This window comes from Leuciscus leuciscus, assembly GCF_965113295.1.
Source record: "Leuciscus leuciscus genome assembly, chromosome: 22".
NCBI classification, from domain to species: domain Eukaryota; kingdom Metazoa; phylum Chordata; class Actinopteri; order Cypriniformes; family Leuciscidae; genus Leuciscus; species Leuciscus leuciscus.
In genome coordinates, this window is record NC_138746.1 from 36,345,238 (window position 1) to 36,363,995 (window position 18,758).

General features: G+C 43.4%; 1 protein-coding gene and 1 long non-coding RNA gene across 3 annotated transcripts in view; one reads left to right on the top strand and one right to left on the bottom strand.

Moving 5' to 3' along the window:
• The window catches only part of tp53bp2a (tumor protein p53 binding protein, 2a), a 52,072-nt gene that overhangs the window by 12,619 nt on the left and 20,695 nt on the right, over nucleotides 1-18,758 (top strand). The window contains exons 3-13 of one of the 2 annotated variants that reach the window (XM_082153754.1): nucleotides 5,396-5,497; nucleotides 6,552-6,619; nucleotides 6,759-6,860; nucleotides 9,272-9,446; nucleotides 9,567-9,748; nucleotides 10,996-11,160; nucleotides 12,669-12,852; nucleotides 14,092-14,142; nucleotides 14,684-14,806; nucleotides 16,342-16,466; nucleotides 18,222-18,582. In XM_082153754.1, coding sequence (XP_082009880.1) covers nucleotides 5,396-5,497; nucleotides 6,552-6,619; nucleotides 6,759-6,860; nucleotides 9,272-9,446; nucleotides 9,567-9,748; nucleotides 10,996-11,160; nucleotides 12,669-12,852; nucleotides 14,092-14,142; nucleotides 14,684-14,806; nucleotides 16,342-16,466; nucleotides 18,222-18,582 — 1,638 coding nt within the window. The remainder of the gene's footprint in view (nucleotides 1-5,395; nucleotides 5,498-6,551; nucleotides 6,620-6,758; nucleotides 6,861-9,271; nucleotides 9,447-9,566; nucleotides 9,749-10,995; nucleotides 11,161-12,668; nucleotides 12,853-14,091; nucleotides 14,143-14,683; nucleotides 14,807-16,341; nucleotides 16,467-18,221; nucleotides 18,583-18,758) is intronic. The other variant, XM_082153755.1, reaches the window with a different exon arrangement.
• LOC309486483 lies at nucleotides 1,808-5,175 on the bottom strand. The gene is made up of 2 exons (XR_014201562.1): nucleotides 5,061-5,175; nucleotides 1,808-4,882 (listed from the first exon to the last, which is right to left on the bottom strand). It is a non-coding gene; the product is annotated as an uncharacterized lncRNA (long non-coding RNA).

Sequence of the window (18,758 nt, forward strand, 5' to 3'; positions counted from 1 at the left end):
TAACAGAAGTTGACTACATAAAACGGCTGGATTGGACTACACCCCTCTACTTCCTGCATTAATGACATCACCAGAACCGTGTTTAGACTAACCTCCGCCCACAGGAACACAGGCGTATTGATGGCGAAATGTCAACAGACGGTTGATGTTTACCTATAATCGGATACCGCAAAAGTTTAATTCGAAGTTGTTAGTTTGCTCTGTCCATTTCACCACGGACTGTTTTTCTAACCTGGGATAATATCAAGCAGGCTTCTCTCAGCGTTTCATATTGACGAAGGGGGAAATTTCAACTATATTCCAGCAAGCGGTAAGTACAAGTAGTGATTTAATATGGAAGTAGCGATCAACTTCACATCGTTTCTCTTAGTAGGATGAAAATAATCTTACTTAAACTGTGATTAATATACAGAAAGCGATCAAAGAACAATCCCTTTCCAATCGTCCAAGCTGTCAATCACACAGCGCGAGTTTAATATGGACACTTGCCAAAACTCGTTATGAAATCAATGACGCTGTTACACTGCACAACGAAGCTCTTACTGTATTTATATACCTCATGTTTGCATTGGTGAAATCATTAGTGAGTGCTGAAACTGCGTTGCAATGATAAGATCTTTTTTCACGCGATCAACAGGCTGTCATCTGCTCAATGCTCATTGCAATTTTTTATGTGATTGAAATAGATCTAAATACTTAAAAAACTTCTCACGATTCGTTAATCCCGATAGCTGTAATAGTAAAAACGTATAATAGCTGTAATAGTAAAAGTTTTCCAGATAGTTTCACATGTAATGCCAGATATTTCATATGCAAGCATTTCAGCCAATCACAGCACAGGGCGTTTACGCTGAAGTCTCTCAGCAGACACGCCCCTTCAAACAGAGTGTTCAAACCAGGGAATGAAATCAGGCTAGGAAATATGCCTTTTATTTCTAAATTATAACAATTTTTGATCTAAAAAACATACTAACATTATAAGGGCACCCCTGGAAACATGATAAAATAATAAAAATAATCCATGGAATGGGACCTTTAATAAAACAGTGTTCTCATGTTATGTAATATGACAGTCCTAATCATAGTTATTATTAACCGTGCATTGCTGTTAGAGCTGCGCGCTGAATGAATACCGTTAAACTGGAGCACTTTGCTAGCGCGTTATTTAACTCAAAGAAACGCATCCTAAATGAGATTAATCAGATATATACAAAATAAACATAATATTACAAATGATATCTGCACAAAATGAAGCGAATGCACAAGTGAACTTGAACTAACGTGCCATTCAGAATGACTCATGTTGTGGACGCGCTATTCCTGGAGTAACGCGACTATGGCAACTAAACCCAAATAATTCACAATATTTTATTACAATATTGTTCTCTTTATAATGGTATGTAATATGACAGTCCAATAGTCATTATTTGTCGTGCACTGCCGTTTGAGCTGCGCGCGCTGAAGCTGAAGAGGATCACCGTAAGCTTTACTACATTCATTCTTAACCAAATGCATCCTATATGAGATAAATCAGATATAGAAAGGCCTACACAAAATAAACACAATTACAACTTACATTTGCACAAAACAAAAGGCTGCGAATGCACACGCAAACTTATAGTCATGATGAAGATGTGAAATGGTCCCAAACATAACTCTGGCGCTCGCTATACATGTTCTGCGGTTGAGCAGCACGCACGCGCATGAACCTGCTTAATCCATGATCCATAAGTTTTATCGATTAAATGTATTATCGACAATTAATCGATCGTCGCTTAATCGTTGACATCCCTAATATATATGTATATTATATATGCTCCTTTTTTTTTCTTTTTTTTTTTTTTGGCTAGTAGAAGTTCTGAATGGCCGGAAACTTAAATATTTAGTAGCCAAATTGGCTGGTGAGTGAAAAAGTTCATTACAAACCCTGATCGCACGCACAGAACACATCTTCGCTCTGTAAACTGCTAGTAAATGTCACAATTAAATTGCAGAGAAATGGCCAGTAACACATTGATGCACAAAATCGAATCATTTTTAAACCCAACCTAAAAACTCACTTTTTCCTAATGGTTTTTATTATTTTGTATTCCAGTGTTTTCTTTTTTTTTTTTTTTGTACGCTTTGTATTTCTATCTGTGTATTTAAAAAAAAAACATTACTATTTATTTTTCTCTTTGTATTTTTATTAGTGATCGACCGATATATCGGTCAGCCGATATATCGGGCCGATATTTGCGGGTTTGACGTGTATCGGCATCGGCCAATACGCGGCTGCTGCGTTCGCCGATAGTTTTTTCCCGGCATTATTTACAGACAGGCGTCCGCAGGCAGCTTTGTGTTGCTGGAGACGCTGCACGTGCAGCCCATGCACTGCCCCTCCCACACTAGCTGAGTGCTGGAAGCCTCTTCAAAACAACATTAAGTTTTAAACTTTCAAAGCATCTTTTAACTGTTTAACTTAGCTGAAATATTGCCATACACTTTGAAAGTGGAAACACGTTGCTCTATATGTGTGTGCAACTATAGCTAAGCAAGTTTGAGGGTCCAAATGGAAAACGCGAATGCCGAATATATGCTTGTCATTGTATTTAGGGAGCTGCAAATAGCTAAGTTTGAGGCTATCCATATGCATAAGGCAGCTGTTACAAACACTGGTCATAGGATTAAATAATGCCGACTTTGGTTCGTGATTCCGTGATATTTGTGGGAGTTTTATTCAGCGAGGTGGTCGAACTCAGTCAGAACACTCCCTGAGGTAAAAGAATCGACGCGGTTGCGACACGCATGCGATGCAGCGCGCTCGTTTGTCCCGGCGCTCATATGCCGTGGTGAGATGAAAAGTTGAAAACATTTAAACTTTTCAGAATGCCGCAAGCGCACGCAGGTTATGTGACAAAAAAACAACTGACCTTTCCATGACAACATCGAAAGCTCGGCCGAACAGCTGATCAAAGCTGGACAGGGCAGGTTTTTATTTTTCATCTCCATAAATATATGTGACGTTAGTCGTAAAGGGCTTGAAATAAATTAATCCTTACTTCCTCGTCATCATGAGTAGAGTGCAGTTCATAGTTGCATAGCAACGACAGACGCCACGGGAGTGCAAGCGCTTGTAGAAAGGAGAAAGCGTCGCGGCTGTGCTTACCACACGTTTTTAGACGCGATATGTGAACAGTCCCTAATTCATAATAAACTGAGAATCTATTTGGTTTAAAATCGTTTTTGTTTTGTTTAAAATGGTGATCACAATTACATATATCAGACAACTACACAGAATAACATGTTCCAGTCTATTTATATAAAAAAAAATTGAATCATTAATTCAAACACGTTTAAAACGAATTAATTCAGTCTCATTCATAAATACCTGTTTAATTAATGGATGAAGTTCAATAAATGTTCCTTTTATAAGTTCAATAAATGTTCCTTATTTTAAATTGAGACTTGTAACATTTGTTATCATCATTGTGTCATTTTTATGATGTAAATTGAGTGAGCAAAAGCAGTATCGGCTCCAAATATCGGCCCAAGAAAATCGGCAGCCCGTATCGGTCATCGGCTAAGGCTGATGAAAAAAAATCGGTATCGGCATCGGCACTAAAAAATCCATATCGGTCGATCCCTAATTTTTATTGTGTAAAAAGTGCCCATGAGAAGCTGCTTTAAAGGCGATATATAAAGTAACGTTTATTATCATTATTGAGTGCATTTACATGTTTTTCTTATTCTTAAATTCCAATAATTCGTAACTCTTTTCTCTGCGTTGTTTACGGCTCCATAATTTTTTATTGTATTCACAAAACTTTGATGGCTCCCGGAATATTGTGTGACTGTGAATATGTAAACAGTCTCTCTCTCTCTCTCTCTCTCTCTCTCTCTCTATATATATATATATCACAAGAAAGAGCAGAGCCTCTGCTTTTAAACAAACAAAGAAAAAACATTCTAGTTTCATTCATTCTTTTTTATTTTTATTAACGCTTAAATGTGAGTAAGTTTCATAAAAAAGCATCATTTTGAACAAAGCTGAGAATGTTCTTGTCAGAGACTCCGTCCGGATGGGATTCAGAGCGATGATTAAAACACAGAGGGATCGAGTCCATCAACACTCTCAAAGCTTCACAGTCCTAAAGCTCGTCCTGGTCAACAGTTCATTCAGAAACATTATGATTTATGCTGTTTAATGTTCGATCACAGATCTGAGGTGATGTCAGCTGATTGACACCGCTAGGTTTTTGCTAAAACAAAATTAGAAATGTATATGAATTAGGGCTGTCGATTTAACACGTTAATTTGATTTATTAATTATGGAAAAAAGTGTTACAAATATTTGAGTGAATGAATGACTTTAGACATTTACTGCCACTTACTGACAGTTTTATTCTCTTACTTGGAGTGTCATTTCATTAAGAGAATTTTTTTTTTTTTTCATATTAATAAAACACATTAAAGGGTTAGTTCACACAAGAATAAAGACTTCTGTCATTATTTACTCAAATTATCAGAAATTATTACCACATTTTCATTTTTGGGTGAACTGTCCCTTTAATACCCAGTTAAAACTGATTAATCTCATGGTATTATTTCATTGTAATTGCTGTGTAAATGCATACATGTCCCCTCTGAGCTGCAGTAAACACTCCGAACGTTTGTCAACCAATCAGATTCAAGCATTCAACAGCACCATAGTATAAGTAAGGGATAATCTACATCCAGCCGGTTGTTATCTCAGAATAAATAGTCTTCCATCAGCCTGAGGGTTTATTCTGAGATAACACACACACACACACACACACACACACACACACACACACACACACACACACTCACCTGAAGGGGTTTATTCTGAGATAACACACACACACACACACACACACACCTGAAGAGGTTTATGCTGAGATAACACACACACACACACACACACACCTGAAGGGGTTTATGCTGAGATAACACACACACACACACACACACACACCTGAAGGGGTTTATTCTGAGATAACACACACACACACACACACCTGAAGAGGTTTATGCTGAGATAACACACACACACACACCCCTGAAGAGGTTTATGCTGAGATAACAACCGACTGGATGTACATCCCGCTTATTACACGGATACTTGCCACACAAGTAAATGATTAGATGATATGATTAGCCCTGTAGTGTAAGATCAAACATGTCTTTCTAAAGCTGCGTTTCGTAATGCTTATTTAATGCTTTTCCCCTCAAACGCAATAATATCTTTATCTTTTGGGGTTATTTCTCAGCCAAATTTGATCTGCGATTCATTCATTCGCAGAATTTGATTGTCACATCATATAATTAGTTAGATTAAAATGTTAATTGCTAATATAAATGTGTGTGTGTGTGTGTGTGTGTGTGTGTGCAGAGCGTGCCGTAGGTGAGAGTGAGAAGATGATGGATCTGCTGATACAGTGGGGACAGGCCCGGCCTGAGGTTCGGTTCTTCCTGCGTCATGGCAGAGCATCAGGTACGCCACGCTTCAGACCACTCAGTACTTCACCTCAGAGTTAACATTTCCTGATCATTTACTCTCTCCCTCGTCATCCAAGATGTCCATGACTTTCATTCTTCAGTCAAAAAGAAATGAAGGTTTTTGAGGAAAACACTACAGGATTTTTCTCCATATAGTGACTTCAATGGGGTCCAATGGGTCGAAGGTCCAGATGTGAGTTTCAGTGCAGCTTCAAAGTCTCGACACGATCCAGCCGAGGAATAAGAGTCTTATCTAGACAAACCAGCCGACATTTATAACAAAATAAACATTTATATACTTTTAATCACAAATGCTCGTCTCGCACGTCCATGACTTCACGCATTACGTAATCAAGTTTGAAAGGTCAGGGGGTCACCTGATGTGGGCGGAAAATGTATCTTAATTTTCTTCAACTTTAAAATCGTCCGACATCGTTGTTTTACCTTTTACTATTTTTGTTTTGTTTTTGTTTTTGTAAATGGCGTTTGACTTAGTCTTTGCACATTCGCTTAGCAAACACTAGATCGGTTCTTTCGCCTACGTCACGCTTGACCTTTCAACCTGATGACGTAATGTGTGTCGCATCACAGCTAGTGCAAGACCAGCATTTGTGGTTAAAAGTATATAAATGTTTATTTTGTTGTAAAATGTCGGCTGGTTTGTCTAGGTAAGACTCTTATTCCTCGGCTGGATCGTGTCGAGACTTTGAAGCTGCACTGAAACTCACATCTGGACCTTCAACCCGTTGGACCCCATTGAAGTCACTATATGGAGGAACATCCTGGAATGATTTACTCAAAAACCTTCATTTCTTTTCCACTGAAGAGAAAAAGACATGAATATCCTGGATGACGAGAAATCGTCAGGAAATTTTAATTCTGAAGTGAACTACTCCTTGAAACCAGGCTCAGACTTTGGGAGGGTTTTACGCCGATTTATCCCAGATTTACCCCTCCCGAAAGAGTCCCGATCTGATATAGCCTCTGATGCTAAAAGAGCAGATGTTTTGTGCAGTATTGCTGTGTTTGAGTGTGTGCTTGTCTTTCAGATTCCAGGAGTTTGAGTCAGAAGAGGAACGGCGTGAAGAAACCCTCTGACAGACGCACAGAGAACGGGGTGAGTTTCACTCGCTCTCAAACACAAACCCGGCGCTCTGTGACGAGAGGAATGCAGTCGAGCAGGAAACAGAGGAGTGTTTACTGATGTGTTGTGTGTGTGTGTGTGTGTGTGTGTGTGTGTGTGTGTGTGCGCGCAGGTGAGCGGCCCGCGGATGGACTTGACTCTAGCGGAGCTGCAGGAGATGGCGGCTAAACAACAGCGTCAGATCGACACGCAGCAGCAGCTCCTGGCCTCAAAGGTACACGAGAACCTCTCAGGGTGGAGGACACATGCATTCGGTTTAGGAGATATGAACAAAAGCTTATTTCATGAGTCATTTTTTAAATATTTATATATATATACACTGCCATTCAAAAGTTTGGGATCGGTAAGATTTTCTATGTTTTTAAAACAAGTCTCTTCTGCTCACCAAGGCTGCATTTATTTCATTAAAAATATCAGTAATAGTAACAGTACCAGTAATAGACAATAAACAGTAACAGGAATAGGAATATGTTTTGTTTTTTTTACATTCTAGTCTTTAAAGTATCGTGACATTTTTATACACAACTGTGTTCAACATTGATAATAATCATAAATGTTTCTTGAGCATCAAATCATCATATTAGAATGATTTCTGAAGGATCATGTGACACTGAAGACTGGAGTAATGATGCTGAAAATTCAGCTTTGATCACAGGAATAAATTACACTTTACTATATATTCACATAGAAAACGGCTGATTTACATTTGGAATAATATTTCACAATATTATGGTTTTTTGCATTTTAATTTCATAAATTATAGACTTGTTTTTAAAACATACAAAATCTTACCGATCCCAAACCTGATAAAATGCACAAAAAAGTGATTGTTTTCATTGTTTTTGACCCATGTGACCTTGTAAACAGTCAGGTTACCCACTCTTTAAAGTGCTTGAAATTCAGGCATGTGGATTCAAGGACTGGAAAGTCTGTAAAAACAAACACCTCGAAAGTGCTTGAATTAATCATGAACAAAATGTTGTTAGTACGGTGCTATTTACAAAAACTGGCCTTTATGCCAAAGCCAGAACGAAACAGCGCTACAGGTTGGAGGGAAAGTGGGGAAAAAACAAACAAAGGTTAATCAAAGTAATTATTCCAAGGATGAAAGCCTAATAAAGCAGCGCTTAGAACCGCAATTTATTTCTGCTGGTCCATAAGCGCCCCCTACTGCTGACAGAGCGCCACGCCACCTGCTGACAGAGCGCCCCCTACTGCTGACAGAGCGCCCCCTACTGCTGACAGAGCGCCGCGCCCCCTACTGCTGACAGAGCGCCGCGCCCCCTACTGCTGACAGAGCGCCGCGCCCCCTACTGCTGACAGAGCGCCGCGCCCCCTACTGCTGACAGAGCGCCGCGCCCCCTACTGCTGACACCGCGCCCCTACTGCTGACAGAGCGCCCCCTACTGCTGACAGAGCGCCCCCTACTGCTGACAGAGCGCCCCCTACTGCTGACAGAGCGCCCCCTACTGCTGACAGAGCGCCCCCTACTGCTGACAGAGCGCCCCCTACTGCTGACAGAGCGCCCCCTACTGCTGACAGAGCGCCCCCTACTGCTGACAGAGCGCCCCCTACTGCTGACAGAGCGCCCCCTACTGCTGACAGAGCGCCCCCTACTGCTGACAGAGCGCCCCCTACTGCTGACAGAGCGCCCCCTACTGCTGACAGAGCGCCCCGCCCCCTACTGCTGACAGAGCGCCCCGCCCCCTACTGCTGACAGAGCGCCGCGCCCCCTACTGCTGACAGAGCGCCGCGCCCCCTACTGCTGACAGAGCGCCGCGCCCCCTACTGCTGACAGAGCGCCGCGCCCCCTACTGCTGACAGAGCGCCGCGCCCCCTACTGCTGACAGAGCGCCGCGCCCCCTACTGCTGACAGAGCGCCGCGCCCCCTACTGCTGACAGAGCGCCGCGCCCCCTACTGCTGACAGAGCGCCGCGCCCCCTACTGCTGACAGAGCGCCCCCTACTGACAGAGATTGAAATCACATGTTCATCCAGAACTTCTGCTGTTTTTCCGACCCGTACTTTTACTCATCTTACACTTAGTGTTGTAAATCACAACTGGTGGATTAATAAGAAGCTGATGTGGTTTCAAAAAATGTAGAATTAAAAGTTATCTTGAATATTATGCTATATATAATCATTTTAAATTAATATGTGTAATGGTTTATAATAAAATAACTTTTTTGTTTGTTTAGTGGCTATATATATATATAAACTAAATTAACTTTTTTACAACAGAAATGAACCATCACTGAACTTACTTAAGCTGGACTATGACATTATTTTCTTCTAGAAACAGACTTTGTTGCATTATGTTCGTGTTATCACTGTAAAGCTGCTTTGAAACACTCTGTATTGTATAAACAAAGGTGACTTGACTTGACTATAAATTTGACACCCCTCAGGTTTTATAGCCTGAAATGTGAGTGATCATTTTATAAAACTTTTTTGTTTTGTCAAAGCCTGTATTATTTGAACTGTTGTTTAAATCATAATTTTTACATTCATTTTATGATTTAGATGTATATTTCTGGCTTGTGTCGGTCTTAAAAGTTCAGAAGTTTCCGTTAAAAGCCCCCGGGATCAGATGGTCATGGATGTCCTCGTGTGTGTGTTGTTTCAGGAGCAGCGTGTGGTTCTCCTGAGGCAGCAGGAGCTCCGGCATCAGCAGGCGAGGTCTGAGCAGCAGAAGCTCCAGCATCTGAGGAGTGCGGTGGAGAAGCAGGAGGAGCAGCTGAAGGCGGTGCGAACGCTGAAGGGGCAGGTCGAGCAGAAGCGCATCAGCAACGGGAAACTGGGTGAGCATCGCTAGCACGCTTCTCCAGCGGAAGCATCTCGGGTTACTTGCGTAACCATTTGACCGAACAGAGCAGAAGCTCATCAGTGTGTGTGTGTGTGTGTGTGTGTGTGTGCTCCAGTGGAGCAGGTGGAGCAGATGAACGGGCTCCTCCTCCAGAAGCAGAAGGAGCTGGTGGTGGCCGTGTCTAGAGTGGAGGATCTGAGTAAACAGCTGGAGAGCCTGAAACATGGCTCGATGGACTCGTTCCACAGGGACCCGAACGCAGGGGCCGAGCTGGACCGACTCTACAGGGAACTGCAGGTACTGCCTGAGATACAGAGCTCAGTGCGTGTGTGTGTGTGTGTGAACCTGTGTTCAGAGCATCTGACTGTGTGTGTGTGTGTGTGTGTGTGCGCGTGAACCTGTGTTCAGAGCATCTGACTGTGTGTGTGTGTGTGTGCGTGAACCTGTGTTCAGAGCATCTTATTGAGTGTGTGTGTGTGTGCATGAACCTGTGTTCAGAGCATCTGACTGTGTGTGTGTGTGTGTGCGTGTGTGTGTGTGCGTGCGTGCGTGTGAACCTGTGTTCAGAGCATCTGACTGTGTGTGTGCGTGCGTGCGTGTGAACCTGTGTTCAGAGCATCTGAGTGTGTGTGTGTGTGTGTGCGTGAACCTGTGTTCAGAGCATCTTATTGAGTGTGTGTGTGTGTGCATGAACCTGTGTTCAGAGCATCTGACTGTGTGTGTGTGTGTGTGTGTGTGTGTGTGTGTGTGTGTGTGTGTGTGTGTGTGTGTGCGTGTATGTGCGTGCGTGCGTGTGAACCTGTGTTCAGAGCATCTGACTGTGTGTGTGTGCGTGTGTGTGTGTGCGTGTGAACCTGTGTTCAGAGCATCTGACTGTGCGTGCGTGCGTGTGAACCTGTGTTCAGAGCATCTGAGTGAGTGTGTGTGCATGAACCTGTGTTCAGAGCATCTGACTGTGTGTGCGTGCGTGCGTGTGAACCTGTGTTCAGAGCATCTGAGTGAGTGTGTGTGCATGAACCTGTGTTCAGAGCATCTGACTGTGTGTGCGTGCGTGCGTGTGAACCTGTGTTCAGAGCATCTGACTGTGTGTGTGTGTGCGTGCGTGCGTGCGTGTGAACCTGTGTTCAGAGCATCTGACTTTGTGTGTGTGTGTGTGTGCTTGAACTTGAGTTCAGAGCATCTGACTGTGTGTGTGTGTGTGTGTGCGTGCATGAACCTGTGTTCAGAGCATCTGACTGTGTGTGTGTGTGTGCGTGAACCTGTGTTCAGAGCATCTGACTGTGTGTGTGTGCGCGTGAACCTGTGTTCAGAGCATCTGACTGTGTGTGTGTGTGTGTGTGTGAGAACCTGTGTTCAGAGCATCTGCCTTTGTGTGTGTGTGTGTGTGCGCTTGAACCTGTCTTCAGAGCATCTGACATCTGATAGGTTTAGGGGTCGGGTTAGTGTGTGTGTGTTTGTACAGTATAAAAAGCATTACGTCTATGGATAGTCCCCACAAAGATATCATACAGACGTGTGTGTGCGTGTGTGTGTGTGTTCACCAGATGAGGAAGAACATGAACCTGGAGCAGAACACCAGACTACAGCAGCAGAGAGAGAACTTGAACAAGAGGAACCATGAGGTGGCCAACATGGACAAACGAGTGAATGAACTGCGAGACCGCTTGTGGAAGAAGAAGGCGGCGCTGCAGCAGAAAGAGAACCTTCCTGTGAGTGACCACACGCCTCACACTCCTCACACTCGTTACACTCCTCTCCACACACTCCTCACACTCCTGACACTCCTCACGCTCCTCACACTCCTCACGCTCGTTACACTCCTCTCCACACACTCCTGACACTCCTCACGCTCCTCACACTCCTCACGCTCCACACACTCCTGACACTCCACACACTCTTCACACTCCACACATTCCTCACGCTCCTGACGCTCCTGACACTCCTCACACTCCTCACACTCGTTACACTCCTCTCCACACACTCCTCTCCACACACTCCTGACACTCCTCACGCTCCACACACTCCACACACTCCTCACACTCGTTACACTCCTCTCCACACACTCCTGACACTCCTCACGCTCCTCACACTCCTCACGCTCCACACACTCCTGACACTCCACACATTCCTCACGCTCCTGACACTCCACACACTCCTCATACTCCTCACACTCGTTACACTCCTCTCCTCACACTCCTCACGCTCCTCACACTCCTGACACTCCTCACGCTCCTCACGCTCCTCACACTCGTTACACTCCTCTCCTCACGCTCCTCACACTCCTCACGCTCCTCACACTCCTTACGCTCGTTACACTCCTCTCCACACACTCATCACGCTCCACACACTCCTGACACTCCACACACTCTTCACACTCCACACATTCCTCACGCTCCTGACACTCCACACACTCCTCACACTCCTCACACTCTCACACTCATTCAAGAGGATCTGTTCTGCTGTTTATTAGGGCCGTCAGAATGTCTGAAAAGCTCAATTTGAATTTCGTTCTTAAATATTAGTAAAATTCGACTTATATAAAATATAATGACATACTTAATGTTAGAGGATGAAAGTACTGTATTGTCTACTATGCCCACAAGAGGACGCAATCGAGCGCAATAATCTGATATGAGTGAGTGTCTTTGCATGATTTTTGCCTCAAACTGAGAGGGTTTTCGTCAGCAGGAAGAGTTTTCCTGCCATTGTTCACATCAACAACGCAGCTGCACCGCGCTGTACTGGAAAAGCTAACAAACACAAACTGCATCAGTGACGTCATCATCATGTCTCACGCGACACACCAAAAATCAGAATGTGCAGTTTTTTTGTTTTTTTATTTGACAAATATTTGAAATTCTCATTTTTATTTGACAGCCGTAGTGTGTGATGTGTAGTGTGTGATGTGTAGTGTGTGATGTGTAGTGTGTGATGTGTAGTGTGTGATGTGATGTTGCAATGTGCAACATCACATCGTGATGCAACATCACATCGTTGCAATGTGATGTTGCTGTTGCAACGTTCCACTCTTAGTGCTTTCGGTTAAATCATCCGGGGACTTTAGAGGGGGACTATTCTCTTTAGAGTGTTCAGAGTGAACACACTACTCGCACTATTGATACTACAGAATGGCACCGAATGAGGTTTGGGCCTCAGCTAAGGTGTCTGTGTGTGATGATGTGCTCAGTGTTGTGATGCGATGGAGTGTTCTCCACAGTGTCCTCCCGATGGCCAGCCGGCTCCGCCGACAGGAGTGTCCCGCGTGGCGGCCGTCGGCCCGTATATCCAGTCCTCCACGATGCCCCGGGGCTCCAGCAAACAGGACCTGCTCATCAAACACACTTACCCAGAAGGCACTGCAACGGTCCCGCATCAGGAGAAGAGCGCTCATCCCGCAGCAGGTTTGCACACACACTCACATCTGAGACCCTGGACCACAAAACCAGTCAAGGGTAATTTTTTTTACAATTTAGATTTACAGCGTGAATAAAATAAGCTGAATAAATAAGCTTTCCCCTGATGTATGGTTTGTTATGATAGGACAATATTTGGCCGAGATACAACTATTGAACATCTGGAATCTGAGGGGGCAAAAAAATCTAAATATTGAGAAAATCTCCTTTAAAGTTGTTCATTTATGTTCACGATTGTGCAGCATTCACTCACAGAAATACATGTTTGATATATTTACGGAAGGAAATTAACAAAATATCTTCATGGAACATGATCTTTACTGAATATACTAATGATTTTTGTCATAAAAGAAAAATCGATAATTTTGACCCATACAATGTGTTGTTGGCTATTGCCACAGATATACCCGTGTGACATGTGACTGGTTTTGTGGTCCAGGGTCACATTTGAGGAGTTATTTTACACCGAGAAGTACTATATGCAAATAATGTGTCATTTTTTCATAAACAATCCGATTAAAATGCTAATAAAATACAAATTACTATTTGTATTCTTATAAAATGCATTCATGAAAAACAATATATTAGATTTATATTTATATACACTACCGTTCAAAAGTTTTAGATCGGTAAGATTAATGAATGTTTTTGAAAGAGTCTTTTCTGCTCACAAATACAGCAAAAACTGTAATATATAGAAATATTTTTACAATGTAAAACAGTTTTTATTTGTATTTGAAAATATTAAGAAATGTAATTTATTCCTGTGACCGAAGCTGAGCTTCAGCATCATTACTCTGCAGTGTGAAAACATTAAAAATATCGTACAGATCTAAAACTTTTCTACGTAGTGTACATCTAAACAATTTGTAAGATTTATATATAAACAATCTAATATAAATTGTTTAATTTATACATAAATATAAAATATTATCTTGGCCTTAAGAAAACAAATTATATAAAATTAAAAGACGTTTATTTTAAATGTATCTCGCAGCTTTTTAATGGGGCAACAAGATATGATATGACAGAGCAACGCTTTTAATAATCTCTCAGTGTGCAAAATATAATAATATTAAAGGCTCAAACCGCGCCTGCGCTTCTGGAGTCAGAGCGCTTCGTGTTCAGAAGTCCAGAGAGGGGAGAGAGTGCACACACTCCTCGTGTGTTATATCTGTTCTGCCCGACGAAAGCCACACATATGAGCTGCGTTTCATTTATCATCAGCTCACTCCAAGACCCAGGGCCGCAGCAGGAGAGAGAGCGGCACCAGCACTGGTAAGAGCACCTCGCCTCTACATGACTGTGTTTCTGCAACTTACTTCAGGTTCTTATGCGTGTGCGCGTCGGCTAGCTGAAGAGATACCGCGGCGATCTGGCACAATAATAAAGTGCACAGAAACATTTATGGTGCTTATAATGTGTTAATAATTGCCTTTTGTGGAGCTTAACAGTAACAACCTTGAGTATGCAGTAGGTATGTCAATTTACATAAATTCCTATAATCCTCCGTTGTTTAAATGAACGATCAAGTAATCAATTAATTGTTAACCTTAACCTCTTGCCGCTAGTCATCACGTTACTTAACCAGCACTTGCTTATAATATAAGGAATATGACCATCGCTTAACAAGTGCTTTTAAATTTACTGATATTATAAGTGCTCTATTTTCATAGCATGAAAACCTTTCAGGGAGTCCAGAAACAGTGACACTCATTTACTGGAGCTTTGTGGAGCTTTTTCATGCTCGAACACAACACTACACACTAAAGAGAGATGAACAGGGGAAACAGCATCATACTGCTTTCTACTTCTGCAGGTCTGCCCTCAGCACAGGTGTCCTCAAAGCCGTCTAACTGGAGCTCGGCCAATGCGAAGTCCTCCATTAACAACGGGTCCGCCAGTCTCCCTCGCTCGGTGACCCAGGCATCGAATAACCCAGGTGACCCTCCACACCCCTCACCGCATCCGTACCGCAGGGTTAGGCCTGCTTACACCTGTGCTTACACCTACGCCTGTGCTTACACCTACGCCTGTGCTTACACCTACACCTGTGCTTACACCTACGCCTGTGCTTCCGCCTGTGCTTCCGCCTGTGCTTACTCCTGTGCTTACGCCTGTGCTTACGCCTGTGCTTACTCCTGTGCTTACGCCTGTGCTTACGCCTACGCCTGTGCTTACGCCTGTGCTTACGCCTGTGCTTACGCCTGTGCTTACGCCTGTGCTTACGCCTGTGCTTACGCCTGTGCTTACACCTACGCCTGTGCTTACGCCTGTGCTTACGCCTGTGCTTACACCTACACCTGTGCTTACACCTACGCCTGTGCTTACGCCTGTGCTTACGCCTGTGCTTACGAGTGTGCTTACGCCTGTGCTTACGCCTGTGCTTACGCCTGTGCTTACGCCTGTGCTTACGCCTGTGCTTACGCCTGTGCTTTACGCCTGTGCTTACGCCTGTGCTTACACCTACACCTGTGCTTACACCTACACCTGTGCTTACGCCTGTGCTTACGCCTGTGCTTACGCCTGTGCTTACGCCTGTGCTTACGCCTGTGCTTTACGCCTGTGCTTTACGCCTGTGCTTACGCCTGTGCTTACACCTACACCTGTGCTTACGCCTGTGCTTACACCTACACCTGTGCTTACGCCTGTGCTTACACCTACGCCTGTGCTTACGCCTGTGCTTACACCTACGCCTGTGCTTACGCCTGTGCTTACACCTACACCTGTGCTTACGCCTGTGCTTACACCTACGCCTGTGCTTACGCCTGTGCTTACACCTACGCCTGTGCTTACGCCTGTGCTTACACCTACGCCTGTGCTTTACGCCTGTGCTTTACGCCTGTGCTCACGCCTGTGCTTACGCCTGTGCTTACGCCTGTGCTTACGCCTGTGCTTCCTCAGATCGGACAGCGATCTGATTCATCAAAACCACTCCACTTACACCTGCTCACATTAATGTGTTTTCACAAAACGGATATAAATCCGATCTTCAGTTTCCGCTCTATATGCAGATTTAATGTCACGTCACCGAAAGCAACAGATATGATCTTTGTTTTATTGATTATCAGCTAATTTCAAACTCAAAGACCGCAATAAGAGAGAGCGGCAACAGCAGATCATTTAGTTTCTTTACTGTTAATGAAGATGATTGTGTGTTAAGCGTCTGCGACTCACTTTGATTAGCGATAGTTAGCTTGATGAAGAGATGCTCAGCGGCTCATCTGTGCTGCAATAGTGCCGTCATGTCTGGCTATAACATGACATAGCCTATCACACGCTCACACGTTTATTTTTTAGCATTATTTATGCATGCAAGCATATATTTATTCAATATACTTTTAATTAAATATGTGTTTCGGAGGGCATTTACTTTTCCCGATCGGACATGTATCAGATCACAGATCACCAGTGTAAAGCGCCCCTTAGCCTCTGCTACATGTGCTGTGAGTTGAAACACATGTGCTTGTGCTCCAGATAAAGCAGAGGTGCTGAAGCGAGACCCCAGGGTGCGCCCCGCCTCCATGTTTGAGTCCCTCGAAGCGCCTGCAGCTTCTCTACGCAAGAACCAGAGCAGCGAGGACCTCGCCAGAGACGCACGGGTACAGGACACACGTGCACACTCACATATCAATACTGGACACACGTGCACACTCACATATCAATACTGGACACACGTGCACACTCACATATCAATACTGGACACACGTGCACACACACATATCAATACTGGACACACGTGCACACACACACATATCAATACTGGACACACGTGCACACACACATATCAATACTGGACACACGTGCACACTCACATATCAATACTGGACACACGTGCACACTCACATATCAATACTGGACACACGTGCACACTCACATATCAATACTGGACACACGTGCACACACACATCAATTCTGGACACACGTGCACGCACACACATCAATACAGAACACACGTGCACACTCACATATCAATACTGGACACACGTGCACACACACATCAATACTGGACACACGTGCACACACACATCAATACTGGACACACGTGCACACTCACATATCAATACTGGACACACGTGCACACTCACATATCAATACTGGACACACGTGCACACACGCATATCAATACTGGACACACGTGCACACACGCATATCAATACTGGACACACGTGCACACACGCATATCAATACTGGACACACGTGCACACACACATCAATACTGGACACACGTGCACACACGCACATCAATACTGGACACACATGCACACACGCATATCAATACTGGACACGTGCACACACGCATATCAATACTGGACACACGTGCACACACGCATATCAATACTGGACACACGTGCACACACACATATTAATACTGGACACACGTGCACACTCACATATCAATACTGGACACACGTGCACACACACATATCAGTGAGTTTTACTATACACTACCGGTCAGAAGTTGGGATTGTGATTGTTTTTTTGTTTTTTTTATTTGAGAAAAGTCTCTTCTGCTTACCAAGGCTGCATTTATTTGATAAAAAAACAACAACGTAAAAACAGTGAAATATTATTCCAATGTAAATCATCTGTTCTCTATGTGAATATATAGTAAAGTGTAATTTATTCCTGTGATCAAAGCTGAATGTTCAGCATCATTACAAGATCGTCACATGATCCTTCAGAAATCATTCTAATATGATGATTTGATGCTCAAGAAACATTTATGATTATTATCAGTGTTGAAAACAGTTGCACTGCTTCGTGTTTTTGTAGAAACCGTCAGATTTTAAAAAATATATATAAAAAAATTGTTTAGACTTATTCAGCACACACATTAAATTGATCAAAAGTGGCATTTTTAATGCTGCCAAGATTCTATTTCAAATAAATGCTGTTCTTTTGAACTTTCTATTCATCATAGAATCCTGAACCATATTTTCCAAAAAATATTTTGCTGTGAAAACTGCTGTCAACATTGATAACAATAAGATTATAATCTTAGAATCTATAATAAGAATTAAGCGCAAATGAAAATTGCAAATAACTCAAATCATCATATTAGAATGATTCCTGAAGGATCATGTGACACTGAAGACTGGAGTAATGATGCTGAAAATTCAGCTTTGATCACAGGAATAAATTACACTTTACTATATATTCACATAGAGAACAGATGATTTACATTCTAATAATATTTCAAGTTTTTTACAGTATTTCTAATCAAATAAACGCAGTATGTATAATTGCAATTTATTCCAAACGTTTGGCCTGTAGTGCACAGTCTCTTCGTCTCAATATGCCGACACCATCAGGTTGATATTTAAAAAGTGACACTGATGTTTCTTTTCTCTCAGAACGCCGTCAAGAACACAGTCAAGGTTCCTCCTCCAGTTCCCAGTAAACCTAAACAGGCCGGCCTGCCCAAGACGGGCCTCAACGCCGGAACCTTCCCAGGCAAGAGTAAATCCACCCAGCAGCCGCCCACTGGTTCCCAGCATGCTTTACCCCAGGGCAGTACTCTACCCCTTCCCTCGAAGCCCGAGGCTCCTCCGGCCGCCACCGTACACCCCTTCAGTCCCGATCCTCCCGGGGCCAAAGACGTCCTGCTGAAGCCCCAGATGCTGGCCACCAGCTCCATCTACAGCATGTACACGCAGCAGAGCGCGACGGGAGCGCCGGCCCGAGTGCAGACCCGCGGCAGCAACTTCATCAGCGGTGAGTCCGGCACGCTTTCAGCAGGACATGCTCTCATTCAGCAGACTGCTTTATCCCGCAGGGCTGGGACGATACACCTGTCTCCCGATTCGATACTGTAAACGATACTTGGGTGCCGATACGACTTGTATTGCGATTTATTTAAGAATTGCGATTCTACAAGTATTGCGATTCGA